This window comes from Colletotrichum graminicola (assembly GCF_000149035.1).
Source record: "Colletotrichum graminicola M1.001 genomic scaffold supercont1.17, whole genome shotgun sequence".
NCBI lineage: Eukaryota > Fungi > Ascomycota > Sordariomycetes > Glomerellales > Glomerellaceae > Colletotrichum > Colletotrichum graminicola.
Genome location: NW_007361021.1, coordinates 278640 through 300338, shown reverse-complemented (window position 1 = coordinate 300338; position 21699 = coordinate 278640). Strand labels below are relative to the sequence as shown.

General features: G+C 55.0%; 9 protein-coding genes across 9 annotated transcripts; 7 read left to right on the top strand and 2 right to left on the bottom strand.

Annotated features, from left to right (window-relative positions):
- Nucleotides 1-742: 742 nt before the first annotated feature.
- On the top strand, nucleotides 743-1164 carry GLRG_05130 (DASH complex subunit Dad3; the record flags this gene model as incomplete). Its single annotated transcript, XM_008095815.1, has 2 exons — nucleotides 743-850; nucleotides 976-1164. 2 exons carry the CDS (start codon nucleotides 743-745, stop codon nucleotides 1162-1164), a joined length of 297 nt encoding a protein of 98 aa, XP_008094006.1.
- Nucleotides 1165-1455: 291 nt separating this feature from the next.
- On the bottom strand, nucleotides 1456-3024 carry GLRG_05129 (uncharacterized protein; the record flags this gene model as incomplete). Its single annotated transcript, XM_008095814.1, has 2 exons — nucleotides 1456-1676; nucleotides 1776-3024. The coding sequence occupies 2 exons, from the start codon at nucleotides 3022-3024 to the stop codon at nucleotides 1456-1458; spliced, it is 1470 nt and encodes a 489-aa protein (XP_008094005.1).
- A 1291-nt stretch (nucleotides 3025-4315) lies between these two features.
- GLRG_05128 (uncharacterized protein) lies at nucleotides 4316-4531 on the top strand (the record flags this gene model as incomplete). Its single annotated transcript, XM_008095813.1, has 1 exon — nucleotides 4316-4531. The coding sequence occupies one exon, from the start codon at nucleotides 4316-4318 to the stop codon at nucleotides 4529-4531; it is 216 nt and encodes a 71-aa protein (XP_008094004.1).
- Nucleotides 4532-8619: 4088 nt separating this feature from the next.
- On the top strand, nucleotides 8620-10364 carry GLRG_05127 (C4-dicarboxylate transporter/malic acid transporter; the record flags this gene model as incomplete). The annotated part of the gene is made up of 8 exons (XM_008095812.1): nucleotides 8620-8889; nucleotides 8990-8995; nucleotides 9045-9078; nucleotides 9129-9306; nucleotides 9355-9504; nucleotides 9561-9822; nucleotides 9878-9920; nucleotides 9970-10364. The coding sequence occupies 8 exons, from the start codon at nucleotides 8620-8622 to the stop codon at nucleotides 10362-10364; spliced, it is 1338 nt and encodes a 445-aa protein (XP_008094003.1).
- Nucleotides 10365-10709: 345 nt separating this feature from the next.
- On the top strand, nucleotides 10710-11849 carry GLRG_05126 (uncharacterized protein; the record flags this gene model as incomplete). Its single annotated transcript, XM_008095811.1, has 1 exon — nucleotides 10710-11849. One exon carries the CDS (start codon nucleotides 10710-10712, stop codon nucleotides 11847-11849), a length of 1140 nt encoding a protein of 379 aa, XP_008094002.1.
- Nucleotides 11850-12956: 1107 nt separating this feature from the next.
- Nucleotides 12957-14629, top strand: GLRG_05125 (uncharacterized protein; the record flags this gene model as incomplete). The annotated part of the gene is made up of 2 exons (XM_008095810.1): nucleotides 12957-13370; nucleotides 13436-14629. The coding sequence occupies 2 exons, from the start codon at nucleotides 12957-12959 to the stop codon at nucleotides 14627-14629; spliced, it is 1608 nt and encodes a 535-aa protein (XP_008094001.1).
- Nucleotides 14630-15020: 391 nt separating this feature from the next.
- On the bottom strand, nucleotides 15021-15863 carry GLRG_05124 (methyltransferase; the record flags this gene model as incomplete). The annotated part of the gene is made up of 1 exon (XM_008095809.1): nucleotides 15021-15863. The coding sequence occupies one exon, from the start codon at nucleotides 15861-15863 to the stop codon at nucleotides 15021-15023; it is 843 nt and encodes a 280-aa protein (XP_008094000.1).
- A 1295-nt stretch (nucleotides 15864-17158) lies between these two features.
- Nucleotides 17159-19311, top strand: GLRG_05123 (ARS binding protein 2; the record flags this gene model as incomplete). The annotated part of the gene is made up of 2 exons (XM_008095808.1): nucleotides 17159-17620; nucleotides 17671-19311. 2 exons carry the CDS (start codon nucleotides 17159-17161, stop codon nucleotides 19309-19311), a joined length of 2103 nt encoding a protein of 700 aa, XP_008093999.1.
- Nucleotides 19312-19905: 594 nt separating this feature from the next.
- On the top strand, nucleotides 19906-21355 carry GLRG_05122 (dienelactone hydrolase; the record flags this gene model as incomplete). Its single annotated transcript, XM_008095807.1, has 6 exons — nucleotides 19906-19969; nucleotides 20029-20071; nucleotides 20138-20178; nucleotides 20466-20617; nucleotides 20701-20826; nucleotides 20930-21355. The coding sequence occupies 6 exons, from the start codon at nucleotides 19906-19908 to the stop codon at nucleotides 21353-21355; spliced, it is 852 nt and encodes a 283-aa protein (XP_008093998.1).
- Nucleotides 21356-21699: the final 344 nt, after the last annotated feature.

Genomic DNA, 21699 nt, shown 5'->3' with positions numbered 1-21699 from the left:
CTTGCCACGTCAACCCATCCCACGACTTTCAGGATATGAATGTGAGAGCCCTTGGGTGACCTTGTGACCTATACGGCACCATTGAACCCCGACAGTAGCCTACAGAAATTTTCGGAGGTTGATGCTGTTTCTTCCATCAGAAACGATCAGCAACGTACGTTAGTGTGTGCAGCCTGGATGGTTAGAGTACCATGCGAATGCCCCGTTTGGCACTCGCTAGAGTCCGTGAGTAAGCACCGCGGCGTAAAAGACTAGCGATATAGGTACTTTCCGCGGACCCTTCCTAGGTGCCAAGTCTTGTCTCCTGACTCAGACTGGTCGATGGTAGAATGAGACTGTATCCGTACAAGCATGCACAGACGTTGCTGGCGTCGCTCCCCTTTACTGCTTCAGGATGTCTGGAAGGAACGAGGTCTAGACTGACGTTGGGGTAAATTGATATGGAGTCTAGGTGGCATCGGTGATGTCCTGGCGGCGCACGAGCCGCTTCGATTCCCAGGACCATTGGGACCTCACCGAAGAGCTTACCGAGGAGAGCATGACTGGCCCTTTTTTTTTTTTTGTCTTCTTCACTCTGGCGGGGTTCATGCAACAACGCGTCCCACTGCGCCTCACCGAAAGGGACCTCCGCCCGCGCGACTCTGCATGTAAACACCACACTAAATACCGGTACCTTGCTCGCTGAACTAGCGTCGCGGAACAAAGCCCGACACACGATTGCACACGCGCACATACACACACAATGGAACAAGGACGAGAATCAGCATTGCTGCATTCGCAGCCGGAGCTGACGCCATTGGAGGCAGAAGTCCTGGAGGAGTACGAGAAGCTTGCGGACAACATGAAGAAGGTTCGTTGCGTGGCCCACCTTGCCGACCTTGCCCACCCCGAATCCCTTTCCCTGACCCCTCCCTCCATTTCGCCGAACCATCGCCTTGGCAGACACTTGCTGACGCCGCCGAAAAACCTCCGCAGCTCGCTTCCACACTGGAAGATCTGAGCGGCTCCCCGAGCACCGAAATCCTCGACGGCCTGCGTGAGCTGGAGCGCAAAACAAGCCTGGTCTTCACGCTCCTTAAGGCGAGCGTGTACAGCATAGTGCTGCAGCAGGAGATTGACTGGGGCGACCGGGCGGAAAGCCAGGGCGACGAGCAGGACGAGTAAGGAGGCGTGCTGGGTCGTGAAGGTTACCAAGCCGAGGTCAGGCCTGGAAAATCTACCACTGCCGCAAGCTGGGGCGAGATGAGAAAACCGAGGATTGCACAGGCAGATGACGAGATCACGATTAGAGGAGATACCCCCCCCTTATGAACTGCAAACATCGGCACAAACCACAAAGATGCTGGTCTCTAAGCGCGCTTGCGCACGGGTTACGACCGGCAAGCTCGCATAGGAAGATGACTAGTGATTTGCGCTTTTTTTGAATAATTACAGTAGTATACAGAGGTATACAGGTTAATATACAGAGCCGCCGTAGTACACCTTCCTCACGTCGACCAGCTTCTTCCCGCGCCCGATGGCAATATCCTCTGGGTTGGGTTGGTTCAGAAGGGCCTTGTAGGCGGCGTAGACGGTGTTATAGGGGTTGTTGGAACGGGGGATACTGGCGGCCAGGTCGTGGATTCCGGCGAGGCGAGCCATCTCAAATATCCTGTGGGAGACGCGGAGTCCGAAACCTGAGAAGATTCGCGTTAGTCTCATCCTCTGCGTAGTCGGGAAAAAGAGGATGAAAAGGAATGCGAAAAACAGAGAAAAAAAAAGAAGGGGCAATATACCTGGAGGACGGGCGGCAAGCTTCACAACGGTTCCCGAGATCTTGGCCTCGACGTTGCCGTAGATGGTGCGATTCTCGTACCGGCGAATAGGCTTCATGTTGCGAATCGCAAGAAGGGTGGCCGTCGCCGTGGCAATGCTGGAATCCGTTGACTTGGCCTCTCCCAGGCCCAGTCTGCCGTCGCCGTTGCCGGCCACGACGATGACGGAGGCACTGCGGATCTTGCCCAGACGGGTCTGGTTGGAGACTGAGCGGAAGACGACTCTCTTGGTCAGGATAGAGAGGATGTCAGTCATCTTCATGCCGGTGATCTGTTTGAGATTCATGTAGCTGCCTGTGGGGTCGAGGCCATCGTCCTCAGGGTCCTCGGGGGGCTTGTAGAGGCCCTTGACACCTTCGATCTTGCCAAGTTCGGGAGACAGCGCCGAATTGCCGTCCTCACCTTCAATGGCCTTCCACGAGTCCAGGCGGGAGGGGCGAAGGGGGTTCTGGTCGGTGGAGAGGGACTGTTGGAGCTCTTCGAAGAAATGCTTGTCGATCAACTCCATCCAGTTGTCGCCTGCAATCTCCGACTGGACGGGCGCCCTCGGCTCGTTGCCTCCTAAGACATCGGCGTCTTGGTCAACCAGGAACTTCCTGCGCAACTCGGGGTTCGTCTCCAGCTCCTTCAGCTCCTCCTCCGTGAAGTCAAGCTTGTCCGGGTTCATCTTCTTGACCTTGCGCAGCGCCCTAGCAAAGGCCTGGCCCATGGTGTCCTTCAACTGGGTATCGACCCGGTCTGCCATCTTCTCAATGTAGTCGTCAACCCACTCTCTCCTTGGGAGCCACTTCACTTCTTTAGGTTGCATGGTCTTCTGAGGTTTTGCGTCGATAATCGGCTGGATCGTCGCAAAATCTTCGATATAGGGCTGCTTGTAGGGGTCCGTCCGTAACCGACCCTGGATCACCAGGTCTTTCGGGTCAATGGCCGCCTCGGCCGCCTCGAGAGCCTCCCACTGCTCAGGAGTGTACTTCTGCTTGAGAGCCGCCTTCTCCTCCTCTGTGTAATCGGGGAACTGGCGCTTCGCATACGACTCGATTTTATCGGGGGTCGTCAGTCCCATCTGTTCGGCGGTGACATTGTTAAATCGTGACCGCCTCCGCCCCGACCGGCTAACGGAGCTGTGGAATAGACGGCAGGGGAGGGCCGGTGTGCTCGAGACGGAGACACATCTCGACAAGACGCTCCGGGCCGGGCGTACCGAATTCATCGCTGCAGAAGAGAAGGGCGACGTCTCTGCGCCAGTTCGTTACCGGCAGCAAAGGGTGTGATGGTCGCCTTGGGGTGGTTGTAGTCGCGTGATGGGCTCTTGGGTTGAGCTCAGGATCGCGCCAGCTGGTCGACAATTTTTTTTTGGAAAGCTCAATTCGATCAGCGTACTCCGTACATCGTCCAGATTGCCTTAGGCCGATTCACGCCACATCATTGGTCGACAGCATCCGGCTTTCTGCCGCTCGTGGCCCGTGCGGATCTGGACGGATGGCACTGAGATGCTCCTATGGTCACATGACCTCCTCGGAGGGCGAGACCACCACCTTCTCTCGGCCCTCTGAGACGATAAGGCACCATTCTGGACAGTGGCTCAGGGGCTGGCTTACTTAATCTTGGCGACAAGTACTCCGTACCATGCTCGCGCTATCCTCCAGTTCGAGGCGTATCAATCCAAAGCCGCGGGTGCTGGACCCGGCGATGATCATGTTTTCCTAGCCAGCATCACCACGCATATGCGCAGCCACATTGGCTCAAAGCTCCTTCAGATCGCAGCACTCAATCCAAGGCCTGCAAGCAGACGCCGACGAGGCCTTTTCCCTGAGATGGACGGGACCCCTTGCATATGCCGAAGTAACCGCTGCAGCTTGTCCCTGGGTAGCCAATCACTAACCGCAGACATCAGTCGACTTTCTGCCGCAGGCCTGAAACGCATCGAAGGTCCCTTTCCCCCTCCCCTGGCCGCCTCCCACGCATTCTGACCACCACGATGCGTACCGCATGTCGCGTCCTGGTCTCATCCACCAACCACAAGGGCGGCCTGGCCTGTGTGAACCACTGACCACTGTAAGGCCATTTTCCTTCGTACCTTGACCACACCCCAAATTGTGACGTCCCCCGTTTCGAGAAGCCGGGCGGATCTTTTGCGTACATTTTAGCCCCAACGAACCCTCCTATTCCCTTTCTCTCCTCCTTTGGGCCTTTTCGCATCTCGTGTATCCAACAAAAACATCTAATCCGGCTTCCGACAATCCGTACATTTCTTTCCCTTGTGACTGGCGCACTTGAGATTCAGACCTTCATTCTGACTTTCTTCTACCTGTACTCATTTAATCCGAAGCCTTGCAGTCCATACCGTCGCAACCGTCTGAGAACAACCTACTCGCCTCCTGTCCCCTTCGCCGATAAACAACAGAGCATTCGTTCTCAGATAGTACTATCGCGAAAAGAACCCGCGCCTCCTTCGTTCTGCAAAGTCAGCTACCGACACCACAACCCCTGAAGTCGCAAAGATGGGTCAATTCGACTGGTTCCGATCCATTGGCGCCACGCCCGAGGCCGTCGCCGTACTGAACGATCAGCCCATTCTCTTCACCATCCTCCTGGTTGCCCTTCTCGCCATCATCCTTGAGTGCGTCCTGCTCTGGTACATTCACTTTGCGACCTTGAAACCCGAACAGCAGAAGAAGAAGGAGCCTAGGAAGGGGGCCAAGGGCGGGAAGAAATAGAGGACGCGCAGGTTGGAGAGAACAAGGATCGTGCTTGTTGGAGAGGTTAGGCATAGGAGCTGGGTCATGTGGGGTGATGCGATTACATTGATGATTTGATCACCATCGAATCGCCGTACGATGAACCGAAATTGTCGCTGGGAGAGGCATCGCCATGCTAGATCCGACAGCAACCCCTCGGTGGATCGAAAGGTTGGATAATGGGCCGAGCCGGGACTTGAGAGCTGGATCGGTCTTGCATGACCGTTCTAGAGTATCGAACCACACTTATTTAGGATGCTCGGATGTCACAGGTTGCATTCGACGTTCATTTTTCTTGCACAATACCATTCCATATTAAATTGTCAGGCGTCGATCAAAATACTGGCAGAATGTTTATGTCGAACAACTTCCGACTCCCTGGCATGACGTTATAGTGCCCATTCGTCCTCGGAATGGCCCTCCATCTCGATTTCTTCCAAGAGGATAGCCGAGTACCGGCGAGTTTGCGACGGCCCCCAAGAAGTATCGCCATAACCTTCAAAGCTTCTGTCATCGTTTCGTGAGTCACTCTCAGCATCACCTTCCCTTTCAATTTGTGACTGTGGAATTGCATCGTCTCCCCCAACCATGATAACATCACAATCGCTGCGAGGAAGTGTTGATATCCGCTCTCGGAGTCCGCTTGTGTTGTCAGATGTCGCGGATTGCTCTTCCCCAGAGTCAACGTCAGAACTCCACCAGTTGTTAAAGGGTTCTTGAGCATAAGCAGCAATGGCTTGCGAATCCGTCGAACATGTTATTGAAATCGGCTTTCGACCCAGCTTTCGGTTGTCCTCGAGGTCTGTCTGGTCTAGGTCCTTCGCTTCAAAGTCCTCTGGGCTGGCTTCTCTTGAGAATGGTACGAATGGCGAGCTTACAACCCCCGAGCTGAAAGACACAAATTTGTCATCGTAGTCGACAGCATGTTCAACGTGACAAGCGTCATCGTCGCCCACCTCGCCCTCGTATTGAATGGAAATGTCATCCATGCTTAGGAATGGGGAGGAATAGCGATAAGTGTCATTCGCCTCAGGTGCCGACTCATCAACGTCATCTTCGTGCTGCCCCATACCAGAGTCTGAAAAGTGGTCTTGTATGTCATAGCTCTCGCAGGTACCAATCTCTGCACCAACTTCGTGGTTTGATGCCTCGTCGGCATAAGTTCGATCCCTTGACAGGGGTTGGTAGCCAGATGACCTCTCGACTTCCTTTGTCGAAAGGGCATCGTCGTCCGATGCCGCTGCTTCGCGAACCCCTCGCTGTTGCAAGTCGCCCCTCTGAAAGGGCGGAAGTTTTGTCCGTGTCAGCCGCCATAGTTGTCGCCAGAAGTTTTCGCTCGAATGGCTATTAGCTTCACTAGGTTGGCTATCAACTCTGTCCTCGATCAAATCCTGTATTCGCCTGGACTCGATTTCGTCCAAGACTGCAAACACAGATGACAAGCCTGGAAGGAGGTGGGATCGGGAGGCAAGCGACTGTATCGTGTTAACTTGTCTGTGGCTATCCTGCATCTTCTCCATACAAGAAAGAACTGTCATACCGAAAGATACTTGATGTTGAAAATTTCAGGTATAAGGTGAGCTAATGGGGGTGATCCCATGGCCTGAATAGTTTGAATGTCGGCAGAACGCCTTCGATCCACCATTAGAGTATCAAGGCCAGCTTCCAGTAGCCACATTACGGCGGAAGAGGAGATTGCCTTGTATTCTAGACACTCTTGCTTCCATGGATGTTGTCCAGCAATGGCCTCATCATCTGGGAGGCACACGCCCGAGTCCTGTGTAGATGGAGATTCGTCAACGTCGTCGTTCGGGTCCTATCCCGGAGGCCAGTCATTAGGATCCACATCGCTGATTGACCCGAAGACGGGATCCAGAATCATCATCTCAGGTTCCCTTAGCATGCACAAATCCCGATGGAAGTGAAAAGAGCACGTGACGTGTTTCAATATCCCAACAATAGTGCTGGGGGGCATGTCTGGGTACAGAGCTTTGTCAAGATGTGTGACTGTGAATGATAGGTGCCGCAAGCTGCAGGCATCGTCTCTATCGCGAGTCGCGAGAAGTCCTAGCTGAGACCAAATCTTTGCATGCGTTAGCTTTCATGCTCCGTAGGCTCCGGGTGTCGCATACTGGGCAGTCTGCCAGGTGGCTAGCGACCTGGTCAGTGAAATCGTGGCGCGTCGTCAAGTCTTTTCCCTCGAGTACTATGGAGACCACAAGGCGGAACGAGCGGGCTTTGTCAACCAATATATCGCCCTCTCGAACACTAACGAGTAGTTCGTCCGCGGATGAGAAGGATGTCTGAGACGACAGTGTTCGAAGAGAAAGATTACTCGCAACAGTAACAAAAGAGGCGGTCTTTGGATTGCATAGGACAAATGTGTCGAGAGAGATTGTAGAAGTCGTCATTGTAAGATGAGACGTCAAGTCCTGCCTCGTAAATCAAGTGGTCGAGAAGACGCAGCGCACTTGTCATTGTCACTGGCTGAGGGGGTCCGAATGATGAGTGTTGTCGAGGAGCAGGAACGTCAGTCGTTGATAGACATTACCTAGGTACCTTGGAAGATGCGCGAGGAGGAACAAGATGTGCTGCTCAGTACCTAGGTAGCTACGATGCACTTTGCCAGGGCAGCCACCTTCCATAATATCCATCTCGGGGCCCATTTCTTTCTGAGACCTGATAGCAGCAGGGGCAGTCGCGCCGAGCTATCCGTAGGTTGTCAGGTGTGATCTCCACCCCGCCAAGGTAAGTACTAACGCTCAGCGAGGGGTGTTGCAACCGCTGGCCGCGGTGAAGTCGAAGTAGACAACAACCGGCCCAAGCGCCAATGCGAGGGTGAGGTCAAAAGTCGTGGGTCACGGTTCCGATATCTCAGTAGTGTATCCGTAAGCAAGCCGTGGGCTTCCCACCGCACTAAGGAAGGAGTCCTCCACATGCCTGGCGTCATTGGCGAGCGAGGGATATCCTTTCAGCAGCTGTATGTCTTGGGTAGGTAAGCACGATAAGATAAAGAAGAAAATGACGATGATCAGAGAACTAGCGCGGACAAACTAGCCTCCGTACCAGCGCTACAGATACGATAGCCATCCATTGTTTTCCCGCCATTTGACCATGTTGCCCGCTCGCTCTTCACATTCTACACCGTACCGACAACAACATCGCCCTTCTAGCCCTTGTTGATTAGAGATGCTGGATATGAGTCAACTGAGCTGAGCGGCTGAGCCTGGCATCACGGGAATAACTCGGGTAGCCGCTGTGTGTTGGTTGAACTTCAAATTTTGATGCCGCGTTCATAGAGGTTCCCCACATGGGACCCCGGTCATGCTGCGTCATCCACGGCAGGGTGACCCGGGTCTCTGGGCATCTCCAGTACGCCAGGCTGAATGTTGCACCTGCTACACCCTTCTGCCAGCTTCTGGATGACACCGGCACCACTCTCTACACTACACTTCAACTTCTCGCTGGGATCTGCCTCACACGTCAAACTGAACCATTTTCCTGTAACTTGATACCAATCAAGCTTCTGACAAAACTCTATCGTGGTGGGTGTTGTTGCCAACCATTGTCGCCTTCGCCGTTGGCCACGAACCACCGAAATATCCATAGTAGTCGGCGGACAAGGCCGAGTGGAACCCGACACACGACGCAACCTTGGCCGCAGCCACAGGACGATTCGTAGCTCGTTTTTGCCCAAGGAAAGAGCCGGGATCTGCATTGGTGGTCTTGCACGATACGCCCAGGGCAGGCATCTGACTCTATCCACCCACACACAACCTCTCGGGGGCGTCGACGCTATCCCCTCACGCCTGTGACCGCACTTTTTTTTTTTTTTTTGACTTAACCGGCATTGCGCGGAAACCTGCGTCGCCGAACGCCCGACCTTTTCTAAGCATGCCTCTGTTCGATCTTGGGTCCTTGTTCCTCGACCACGTTGTGTTCATCACCAATCTTGTCTATATGAACATTGCCCTCTCCAATGCTGAGCCCAGCCTGCTATTCCCGCTCTATGTCGTCTCAAAGTTACTGGCAAGGGGACCCGAAGACTGGGACTCACCTACAGCAAAATGGCCCCCGCCCATGAAGTGGTAGATGGCTACCTTACTCCTAACGGCCCCTCGTGGCTCGCTCATGCCAATATGGCTCCCTCAACTTCCTTCCAGACGCCGAATTCCCCCCTCAGACGCCCTCCATTCATACCCTACTCTTCTTTCGGGCCCGAGCCGGCACCGGAGGATGGGGCGGCTCATCCACCTGCCGAGGCGCGGGCAGAGTCGAACGAGTCCAGTCCCAGTAACGAGAAGGACGGCGATGCTAACCACTCCAGCCTCGATAAGGTGGGAATCCGAGATCGGATCGTGTGCCATACATGGACTTGGTTCACAATGGAAAGTAAACCGTATTCCGTCTATCGAACCATTCGCTAACAAATAGCAGACAATGGTAAATAACGAACGACAGACCGCTTCACTATGATGCTGACATGACATAGGCCACCGGGGGAATGGCAAATGTGATACATTCTCGTGGGTATTCCTCGTTTCACTGAATTGAGTATCCACTAAACTTTGAACAGTTCCATACGACGCCGCTTGGCTCAACGGCGTGGCCACCGCCTTTTTTCTCTTCAATATCATCCTGTTCATCATGAATTGTGTGCTTGCCGGTTTACGCTTCAAGCTTCGACCAGGCTCGCTCAAACATTCCTTCACCGACCAGACTGAGTCCCTCTTTATTCCTTCATCTGTTGTGTCGTGAGTTCATTAGTCCAACGGTGTAGAAAGTCAACTAAACATGCCAAGGGTTGCCATTGTATCGATCAATATATGCCAATTCGGCGTTCCACGTGTTGGCCCTTGGCTTCTCAGAGTCATGCAGATTATGTTCTGGTCCTATACAGCCTTGAGCGTGCTAGCTAGCTCGACTATCTACCTGGTTCTGTGGTCGACAACGTGAGCATCAGTCTTTCCCTCTGGCTGCAAATATGGCCTTACTGACTGTGCTGTAGAGCCTTCCCTATTCATACCATGACACCGACATGGGTATTTCCAGCCTATCCACTTCTTCTCACGGCACCTTTCGCGAGCAACCTCATTCAAGCCGCAGCCCAAGCCAATCAACACACCGTCACTCTCAACACTCCTGCAATTGCTCTCTCTGCCGTGGCTACTCAAGGTGCGGGTTGTATGATTGCCTTCATGATCTCGGCTGCCTTCATCTACCGGTTAATGACACAAAAGCTTCCCCGAGACTTCCAGCGTCCTGGTGTGGTATGTGTCTCTTTGTGCCGTGCCACGAAGTAGCGCCAAGTTAACCAACATACAGTTCATTTCTGTCGGGCCGTTTGCATTCACGGTGGGAGGACTAGGTACTGTCACCGCCTTGCGAGTAAAATAAACCCGGCTAACCATCAAAAGTGCAACTCGGCAACGAGGCAGCGACCATCCTGCCTAGCGATTTCCTCGACACTGACATGGCCGTGCCTATCGTTAGAGTCATGTCTGCCTTTATCGGTCTGTGGCTATGGGGCCTGTCCCTGTGGTTCTTCATCGTCTCTGTTGGGTCGCTCTGGAAAGTTATATGGCCAAAAAAGAAGATGTCTTTCCAGATGAACTGGTGGTCGTTCGTGTTCCCGAACACGGCGCTGATTACTGCCACCACAAGCCTTGGAAAAGTTTTCGAGAACAGGGGGCTGCAGATCTCCGGATGTGTTATGGCCGCGTGTTTAATAGTTGTATGGTTTATTGTGTTTGGGTCGATGATTCGATCCTTATACCAAAGGGAACTCTTGTGGCCAAAAGATACCCAGTAATAGTAGCAAGGGATTTCCTCTTGTAAAGTATCCTATGAAAACTCTCGAAAGGCATTTAAAGAATGCAATAGCATTCGTTGTTCAAACACGCGGTAAATATTTACTTTGGACGTAAAAGTATGATTCAGGAGTGGTCAGCGCCGAACCAAACACCGCGAAGCAAGCGCCACCGTTGTGTTCGCTTAAGGGAGACCGCGAAAGTGGGGCACACTACCCAACCAACCTCTCACTCACCCCATGGGTTCATTCAACTAGTCCAGATGAGACCTGTCATCTGTGAGGCGCTGTTTCGTATGAACTCAGCAAACACCGAAACTCTCTGACCGTCACATCCTCTTCTGAATAATGTCGTGGGACTCCAAGACGGCATTGCGCCGGCGCCAAAGCAGCAACGCCGCTGCATCCAAAAACCTCCCCATCCACACCCGCCAACAGCCCAAGTCGACCATCCAGCCCAAGTCGAGCCACGTAGCGGACGAGTTCCTGAATGACTTCTTGGATCCTTCGTTTGACCCTGCCGCGTACCTTAACGCCAATCTGGCGCCTCTTCAGCACGGGGGCAACCATGCATCCCGAAGCGGGGGCCAGGCCGTTCCGCTGGCCGAACTGTCCAACGAGGCGCAGGCGCTGTTATCTCAACTCAACATTCACACAACGAGGCTCTCGGGCACGCTCACCCAGCTGACAGACGAAATCTTACGGAGCGGCAGCCGACTCGCCTACGAGGTAGAACTTCTGCGAGGCGAGACATTGAGTCTGGCCGAGACGATGAATGAGACGCTGCAGGAGGACATTAAGAAATTTGCGCCTGGCGGTCTAGAAGAGGGCGCTACAGACAATACGGCACCCAAAGTCTTTAATGGTGAAGAAAGGAGGGAGTCTGTCGGAATCGCCAAGGCAGACGAGGGCGGCACGGCTGTGGAGGGAGAGACGCTCACAGAACCGCCGTACGTCCAACAGCTGCGGACATTGACGGTGGTCCGCTCCCGCCTCGACACCGTCATCAAGACCTTTGGCGACGCCATGGAGTTTGTCTTCCCGCCGTCGGAGCTCTCGGTCAGCTCGTCCTTCCTATCCGTCTCGGCGCCAGACCCCGGGTCCGATCAGCACAGCACGGAGGAGAAGGGGCAGCAGGTCCTCCAGAAGCTGCGGGACGAGATCTCGCAGTTGCTGACAAAGTCGGAAGACCCGGTCAAGGGGATCGAGAAGGCGGCGCAGCGCATCGAGGAGCTCAAGGAGCTGAACCAAGTATGGAAGGGGACGGCAGAGGAGAAGGGCAGGACAAGGTTCATCGAGAGCCTGGCCAAGATGGTTGAGGACCGGCACAGGGACCTCATGAGGGAAGTAGACCAAGCGAGCAGGAGGGATGGGGGCGATGGACGGGCGAGGAAAGGGAGTGTTCATGCCGACGCAGCGGAGAACAAGACTTATCTCGGGGGTTATGGCTTGATGGGCCAACTGCAGAAGCTTAGAAACGGATTATAGGACTAGTAGGCCTGTCATTTGCAAGAAAATGCAAAGGCAATGAAACTCTGATATAAGCCTGTTGTCGAAACAGCCTTTGTGTCTCTAGACTTTACCCGGCCAGTGATGCTCTAATACGAACCGTTCTACACGTAGCCTCCGACATGGTGTGCCGAAACAACGTGTTCAATGGGAACCTTCACATTTGGGTTGTTCATCGGGCTGTGACTGCAATGCTCTTCTCGGTAGGTATATAGTTGAAGGTCACACCATTCCATTGGAAATTGTACCCTGCTAGATTCAGTGAGCGGTGGCGTGTAAATTCAGCCCCGTCACTCTACTTTCAATTTTCTGAGGCTTGTCTCGTCACTGGCACCCTTATTCACCCCCGTCCCTCTCTTGGTGTTCACTGTGAATTTATGGGGAGGGCTCAAGTGGAGGGCAAGAAGAGCAAACTCATAACTAGTAGGCGGACAACTCGCCCTCGTAATTGAAATTTGTGAAACAGCGCAAACGAAGCAGCAAAACAAGAACGGGACAGCCGGCAGCACCGCAAGACGGACGACGATGAAGCTGTAGTCCCCGGGTGAAATTCGGCGTGCTGCACAGTGCGCTGGAAGCTGCTATTCTTCCATCCCTTCCGCCCGCTAAACCAACCTGGCCCCTACGGAAGTCATCGGGTAACCCCCATCCAATAAGAAAACCCAGCCCCTCCAGCAGTCAGGTACAGAAATACATGCACTCACTTAGCGCGAAGAAGGCTGACAAGGCAAGCCACAGTACGACCGGTCCATTTTGTAGTACCTTCACTTTCTCCGATTCTCGTTCTCCCACACAAACATCTCTACGAGATCTGGCGCTGCGAATGGGCGGAATTACCCTTGCTCAAGAGCAGCGATTGATGGTTCATTATTCCCTCTTCCGAAACCATTGTTAAACATATTCGTCACCTTCTCCCCTTCCTTAGAGCTCATCTCGCTCGAACTCCGGTTTGCGACGGTTGACGGCTGCTATTCACATCACCAAACCAGCGTTCCGTTCTCAAACCAGAACAACCACCCTCCACAACCAAACCCGAGAAGTGCGCAGTTCGAAGAACGATACACGAGCTTGGCCGTCACTGCCTCGATGGCAGCCAACGAAGCCTCCACCCCCAATTTGGGTGGTACCTCTGCCCAACATAAGGCCGGGCGAGCCTCTCCGGCGCCCCAGTCGAAGCGCGACCGCAAGCGCCAGGCCCTTGCCGACAAGATTGCCAACCTGCAGGAAAAGTTCAGCAAGGACCGCGATCTCGGGTACCGTGATCAGCTTCAGAAGGTCCAGATCGACACCAATCTCGTACAGCGCATCGACCCGTACGCCGACGATGTTTTGAATGTCATCGCCAGCCTGCGTCAAGAACATGAAGAGACCCAGGGACAAGATGCGCTGTCTGACAGCAACCGCACTCTGCTGCAGATGGCCGGTCCCAAATTCGAAGACTTCGTTCAAGGCATCGAGGATCTCATTGAGTATAGGGATTTCCACTTGCTCCAACACATGGTGAGTGCAACCAATTTTTATCTCCCTTTGCCCCTGCTCGGCTCAGCTAATCGTTGCACCAACAGCACGAGCACGAGCGCCGCCTCCAGCAATATAAGAACGAATACGTCTACAAGGTGGAGACCGCGAAGCGCGAGCACCAAGCTCTCTCTGCTACCCTTCGTGACCGTCTCGTTAATACCCTGCTCTCGAGAAAATACCGTCTGAACAAGGAGAAGGAGGCGCTGGAGATATCCGATTCTTCGGCATTGCTCCTCCACCCCAACCAGTTCAGCATAACCAACCCAGCCAGCCCTGGAGGCACTCACGGGAAGCGTGCAACAAGGCTGCGCAAAGATGCCGAGGAGCTCGCCGGCTACGCGGATGGCAAGAAACGCAAGAGAAACCCGGGCGAAGACGATGGCTCCCCCGTCCCCTCTAGACGAGTGCTCGACCTTAACAGCACGACGCCTCTCTGGCAGAACGAGAAGCTCCGTGTTGCTGCAAAGCAGAATGGACCCGCCTACAGTATTGATAAGCTCTTCACTGATAAGGAGCTCTCTCTGGCGTACAACCAAGCTGCTGTTGCTTCCCACAAATATGTCCTTAGACACAAGCCCTATGCGAACGGAGGTTCTTCCCCCGGAAGCGATTCCGGTCAAGGCGACGAGAACGGTGACCAGGATAGCGAGCCTACTCTGTCGGCCCCGACCATGGAACGCACAAGCTCTCACGCTACTAGGAGCACAAGGGCTGGTATCAACCAGAGTCTGATCGACGCTGTCGAGGGCGCCAACGGCCTCGAATTACCCAAGTACCTTGAGATCATGCAGCCACATGAGCCTGCCAAACTACCGGCGGTCAATGTGACTAACTACTTCAAGCCAGTCAGAGGGAACACCGACGGCAACCTGCCTCAACCGCTGTCGCACGAAGAGATCAACTCTGACATCATGGTTATGGACCTGTTCAAGAAGTATGACGCGAACCACAAGCCCGGCGATTCAATCGATCACCCCAACGGTAGCAGAAAGCTCTTGGAGGCTGCTATCACCCCGTACACCAACACTCCCTACACAGGATTCAAGCCAGGCCCCCGGCCGGATCCGACGAAACTTAGAGAGGATCTGATGCCGATCGAGAGCAGCATCAGAGACGAGGCTCCACCTTCGTCTCTCGCGGCTGTTGCTGCGGTTCCCATGAGTCGCAACAGCAGCGCAGCAGGAGGTGCAGCCATGAGTCGGCAGGGCAGCTCTCGTGGCAAGGGCCGCAAGAACTAGGGATGACATGCGAGAAGTTGGAAGGTGTTTCGGCGTTTGGGAAAATTGGGTGGCACTGGCCATGTGCGCCTTTCCATGTGTATGCGGACAACATTCGGGGATAGCAGCCTCTTTCATCGCGGCGGGTCGAGTTCCCGTGTCGAGCAAGCTTGCGTTTCTTATTTTCTTTAGTACCTTTCACGATGGAGGATTGCATTATGTGGACAATTTACTGATCTCATGACACACGCATGCACACAGGGTGGCATATGGCGAAGGGGCTTGCTGTTACGGAGAGACAAGTTCTTGTCCGGAGGTAGAACATGCCGCCCGCATTGATACCCTGATGTTCATAATCAAACATTCATGTTCTCATTGACTCGTGTACAGACTTGTATGCCAAAGTGACCTCTCATGGGCCAAAGACAAGGGCGCGAACCTCGATGCTTTCACGACCTTCGGCATCGGCCCTGCTTCTCGGGTCTTCAAAAGCGGTATGAGCCACCCGCCCGCCCGCCACGCCCGTGCCATCACGTAGGCCCTCGCTGTCAAAACACTCAAGTAGCAGCCGCTCATCGCCCGTCATGCCGCTCAAGTAGTGCCACTTTTGTCCCGGGTTGAATTTGATGGCCGCCGTCTGGCCGGTGTAGCCGGTAGTGTAGCGGTGCTCTACGGGGACGATGTCCTCGTCGGCCAGCGTCGAGGACGACGCGAACGCCAGCGGGAAAGACTCGACGGGGTTTTTGTTGAGCGGCTGCCAGACGTTGATAATGCGATAGCGGCCGGCGAGCAGCTTGTCCGCCTCATCAGGCAGGTGTTTCCTGATGCGCTGGATGACGGAGACGGGGGTCTGGTCAATGTGCACGCGGGTGACGGGGCTCCGGAGGGCCTTGGGGCCGGTGCGGCGGATGGTGTGGTCGAAGAACAGGACGCGGTTGCTGCCGGGGACGTGCTCCAGGATGAGCTTCTCGACCTCGGGGTAGTAGTTCCTCTCGACGGACGCGTCGTCGACGAAGTCCTTCTCGGAAGAGGGCGGGAGGTTGCGGATCACGGCGAAGGCGTCGCGGTCGAGGTTGAAGTCGGACTCGCGGCCGCGGATGTCGTGCACGACGGTCTCAGTGGGGCTGTCGCCGTAGTTCCTTTCGGGGGTTCCTTCGGGGTGGATGATGTTGTAGGGAACGGAGTTGTCTGCCGGCGCGGCGAAGAAGTTAAGGGTCGCACGGACGTCGCCGCGGGGGACTCTGTCGATGGCCATGTTGGGGTTTGGTAGGGCTGTGGTGTTACTTCTAATATACGGCGGGATGATGAGGGTAGTCCACGATGAGATGGACGGTGTGGAGAGTTCCTTGTGATGCGATATCAATGTGATGGATTTGGATTTCTCTTTTCGGGGCGGGATTCTGTCTTATTGTACATCCATCGACGTCCAAGTGGCTGTATTTCAAAGCAAAGCTGATAAATGCAGCCATTCGAACCACAAAATGCCACGAGCTTGTGAGAGGGCTATCACGTCATTCGGAGAAATGGGCTAGGAGGTGCCGTCTGAAGAGGATTAGTCAAGTTCAGAGCGATTGGAGATCTGTGCAATGTGGTGGGCCATGGAACACCAAGCAATATGGATTAGTCAAGAGCACACGGCTACGGCTACAGCCACAGCGCCGGCTTTGGCTTGCCGTTGTGCTTGCTCAGGTAGCCTCTGCCGAATAAAGACAACTACGGATACTTGCAAAGCAATTTTCCCGTTGTTCCTGATCTTTGTATCGAGCGAGCCGTTTTGCTGCACGTCCCCACGCCTGTTGGCTTGTATACTGCAGTTCGCATTGACGCCCTTCTTCATCAACGCTAGTGATTGAGCTCTCCACAAGCTTAAGTTGTATCTATTAACTGGGTAAAAAGCATCCTCAGTATAGTGTAGAAGAAAGCGAAGGCCAAGTGGTTACGTAATTACCAGAAGACAATCTGGGGAAGCTGGACAATGATGACATTGTACAGTACTATCAAGTTAGCACTGTGCTCGAGATGCCTCAGGGAACTTCATTCAACATCCAAACGGTCCTGGCGCGGTTGCTTTGCCCCTGGAAAGTGCTGTCGGACAAAGGCACGTACCTTACTTACCGTGGGCGCCTAGGCTCCAAGCCCCCCCAACTTGACCCCGAACCTTTTTCAGTTGCAATTGATTGAGGTTTGGCTATGTTACTGGAGCCCCTCCCATCTCCAAAAAAGCCCTTGAATTCCCTTCCTTTGAGCCCTTGAAGCGCGGCTAGGGTTATACTGCCAAGCACTCAGTGACGCCAAGCCTGCCATCATCTCAGAGACCCTCTCTTCTGCGACGATGCATCCTTGACCTTCATCCACGTCGCGTCTTTAAGCTGCTGATCTACCACCTTCCTCTATGCGCAATTCAGCAGACGCTCGACCGATGATGATGTCCGACGTATTGGGCCATTCAACATCGACTCATGCGCAATAATGTCCCCGCAGTCGACGATGCAGCGGCAACCTCAACCGCCGCCGCAATCCAGCGACCCACATGGGCCATCCCCGCTGTCCATGGAACCGCATCATCATCATCATCATCATCAGCAGCAGCAGCAGCGGCAGCAGCAGCAGCAGCAGCAGCACAAGACGGCGGCGGCGGCGGCTGCTGCTGTTACCACTTCAGTGCCATCGACAACGTCAACTCCCGCGAATTCCATCGGGAGGCCCGCCCTTCCGGACAGGGACGTGACGGCAGAGACTATCGAAGACGCCTACGTCAACTTCATCCTGCACTGCAATCCCGCCGTGCCTCCTGAGACAGACGCGGCCGCGCTGCGGGAGGCGTTTCGGGTCCCGCCCAGGAGCGGCGGCAAGAGCTTTAGTACCTTTACTCTATTCCAACTCATCAGGCAACTTGAGACTAAAGAGATCAAGACGTGGGCCGAGTTGGCGCTCAAGCTGGGCGTCGAGCCGCCGGACCAGGATAAGGGACAGAGCTCACAGAAGATTCAGCAGTACGCTGTCCGGCTCAAGGTGATTGGATTTCGGTAGCTGGCTGGAGAGGATAGGCTGACCTTTTGTAGCGCTGGATGCACTCCATGCACGTGGATGCTTTTTTTGAGTATTTGATGGACCACCCTCATCAGTACTGGATTGGGATCCCAAACGACCCGAACCCTGTGTGCGAAGCGGGACGGGATGGCGTTCTGGCAGAGGACGACATGGCTCTCCGAGCTCTGCTGCCACAGATCCGTCCCAGGCGCGGGAGGAAACGTCCAGACGAGGACGAGTCCTCCAGGTCCCCTTCGCAACGACCGAGGTTGGACTCGCCACTGGTCGAGAACGAGTATGCCCCGAACCTAGCAGAAACTTCGGGGCCATGGTCTGCCCACCCCGATGGGCGGGCCTCGTTCGGCAAGCCCGATTCTTCCAGGTTGAGCGCCAACTCAGCCCTGGCATCGGCATGGCCGCCGGTCCATGATTCGCCGCTGACGGCCTTCACCCAAGGACCAATGTCCGCGCTGACACCGTCAACACGCAGTGGGGGCTTCTGGGGCGACGCCGAACCCGGGTCGGCAATCACGCCGTCGCGACCCAAAGCCTCTACTCGGCGACACGGTGCCAAGGTTGTGTCATCTGCGTGGAGGAGCAGTGGTCCGGGAGGCACTGGCAAGACTCGTGGCAGGCCACCGACGAACAAGACAAATGTTGATGGGTTGTTTGTGGCATTTTCGGCCGAAAAGTCACCCCTCAAGGGGCCAAGTCCTGAGACCAAGAGCGATCCGGGGCCGATCAAATTCCCTGGATCGATACCCAACAACGTGTCGCCAACCATACCTCCCGACATCGTGCATGCTCCTCCGATGACACGCCCGGGTAAGCCTAGTATTTCACTTCAAGTTCCGCAGCGGGCAGGAGGGGCTGTCCGCCTCGCGACACCGCCCCCGCCCGTCGTCGTGATCAATGCAGACCCCGCTCAACATATACCCAACCCAACGGTTCCGATCACACGGGCACCGTCAGCGACATTGAAAACCGACAGCGGCAACGCGCCACCTGGCACAACGCCGTGCATGAACCTACACGAGCAGTCTGTCCCACGCATGCAACTCATCGCGCAAGACAGCGACGGCCCCAACTCGACCAACGACCTCTCTGCAGGCATGTTCGAAAATATGGAAGACCGCACCAACATTGACGAGGTGGTGGGATATCTCGCTAACGAGACGCTCAACGGCGACTGGTTCGACGCGCAGGACAACCCAATCGACAAGTGCAGCATCGCCGAGGCGTACGCGATCGTGCACACGATGTTGGAGCGCATGTGGCAGACGGCACCTAACCAGGATGTCTTCCTCCTCAATCTCTCCGCGTTGGTGGGTGGGAGGACGCTGCTGCCAGGGAGTAGACTGCAGTGCAAGCGGGAGGAGGAGCTCGAAGATCGTACAACGTACAGTTGCAACTGGCAATTCCGGCTGGGCTCGATTCGGGGGAACTACACTATGTGTCACACGACCACGTACGACCGGTGGCGGCGGCCCGAGGAGATGGTAGAGAAGCCAAGTGTGAAGCGGACGGCGGAGGCCGAATCGGAGTGGGAGAAGAAGTACAGGGATTTGCTGGTGTTATCGGAGAAGAGAGGCAAGGAGATACAGTCGCTCCGCGCTGGAATCACGATGCAGCTTAACAAAACCTTTGACGCCTCCAAAGACCTCGGAATTTAGGAAGAACGGCAGTCGTCTACCTGGGCACGGTGCGTCTGAAGATTTAGCAGAGAGCGGGATGATATCGATCAAACATGGTACGAAGAAGCACATGGGTATACAAATGATGAGTATGTTTCCTCCGGGCTTAGAGGAGCACTGGATTATGGAGACCAAGCAAGCATTAGACATGTGATCCGGCGAATCGATGGCTTCAAGCCAGCATGGGAAGAATCATGGAGGAGCACCTATCAGGATAATAGGAGTCTAGGATAAAATGAGATGTCAGGATATATTTGAAAGTAGCCGGCCCCTGGTCTTTTAGCCACTTGTAGCCGAATACTGTCTCCTTCCCGAGCCTTCACTGATCAGTCGGAAATGGATTCTCACATATTCTGATAAGTTTGTGCAGAGTCTGGGGGTTTGTTTGTGTTATTGACGGAGGACGAGTGAGAGGGGCTTACTAAGTCCTCCGCCAGAAACGGACCTTCGACCCTGCCCAGCCAATGGGACGCAAACCGCTCAACTTCAACACACTTCTCACGACGAACTTTGACCGTGAGAACCTCTGCAATAAGACTTACCCATCCGGATTGTCCACATACAGCCGCCAGGATGCTCATCAAGGAGTCCCACGTTGACGTGCCGACAAAGGCCGACGGGAAAGAGGGTTCCATGAGTGAGCCAACCCAACTCCGAGTGTCGAGCCACCACGGACGGCTAACACCGCAACACCAGGAATCTTTCTCTTTCACCCCTCTATCCCCGGCTACCCCAACGCGTAAGGGTTCCCGCGCGCGCACAGCATCCATGCTTCAAAGGGAATTCAATTGACATGTTTACGTAGGAAATTCCCGGGCGTCTGCGTCTTCTCTGAGATATACCAAGGTCAGTCAGTCAGATCATTTCTATCCCCATGGTGGAGGGGGGGGGCTCTAACAAGCTCCCCCCGCACTGGGCCCCGTCGACCCCTCCAACTTCCACACCCCGCCGCCGGGCTTCGCCAACCTCACCGAGATTTCGACTCTCATGTCCCCCAGTCCTGAATCTGCCCTTATTTCCATTCACGATTCCTCATGAGTTTCCAAGGACGGTGAAGCCGTTTGACTCAAGTCCCTGGTTTGGATGAGCGCTAGTCGCCATGCAGAATCTGTGCTGAGAGAGTCCTTGAACAGTCACCGGCCCCGTCGCCCGCTTCGCCCGCCAGATCGCCGGCCAGGGCTACATTGTCGCCGCCCCCTCATCCTACCACGACTTCACCGGCCCGGAGGCCCTAGCCTACGACGTGCCCGGAACCGACAAGGGCAACGCCTGGAAGGTCGAGAAGGTAGTCGTCATCTTGCCCCCCCCCCCCCAAAAATCATGGAGAAGCAGAGAAAGCTGACCGGAAGGCATTGAATGTGCGCGTAGACGCTCGAGTCCTACGATGAAGACTCCCGCCGCACCGTGGACTACCTCCTCAGCCTCCCGACCTGCACCAGCAGGATCGGCAGCACGGGCATGTGTCTGGGCGGCCACCTCGCCGTCCGCGCCTCCGTACGTCTTCCCCCCTCTCTCTCTCTGGTGCCTTCCCGCTTCCCACTTACACGACATTCCTCCCCGTCTTATTCCTCCCCCGCACATCCCTAACAACTCCCAGCTCGATAAGAGAATCACCGCCTGCGTGGCTTACTTCGCCACGGACATCCACAGCCGCACCCTCGGCCCCCACGACGCCAAGAACACCTCCGCCACGCCGCCCCCGGGCAGCGCGCACACCCTCGACCAGTTCCCGACCCTCGCCCACGCCGAGGTCGCCATGATCTTCGGCTGCAAGGACACCCACGTCCCGCCCGAGGGCCGCGACCTCATCCGCGCCAAGCTGCGCGAGGCCGGCGTCGTCGCGGGCTTCTACGAGTTCCCCTGGGCCCAGCACGCCTTCATCCGCGACGAGCTCAGCAAGGGCCGCTACGACCCGGCCATCACAAAGGTCTGCTTCGAGATCCTGCTGGAGCTCTTCGGCCGCACGCTCAAGCTGGACCTGGGGCCCCAGGAGGGCGTTGGCGAAGTCGAGCACGTGTGCTGAGCACGATGACTGCACTCCGCTCCGAGGGGCTTTTGCGACGTAAACAGGCCAGGACAGATCAGGTTATGGGAGGCACAGTATTGATTCAGCTGCGGGCAACATGTCATCATACTCTATTCGTAATCTATATGTTCCACCCCCTTCACCCACGATGTGAGCTTTGCGGGGAAATTCATCAGACACGGGGGAGGAGCCAGTCTCAATGCCCGCGTATGATAAGATGAGAAAAATGAGAATGAAAAAAAAAAAAAAAAATGAAAACGCTTTGTGTCAATATCAATTGACCGGCTGGTATTATAATCTTTGCTCCGATTTTTTTCTACATGTCAAGTTTCATGTGCCCC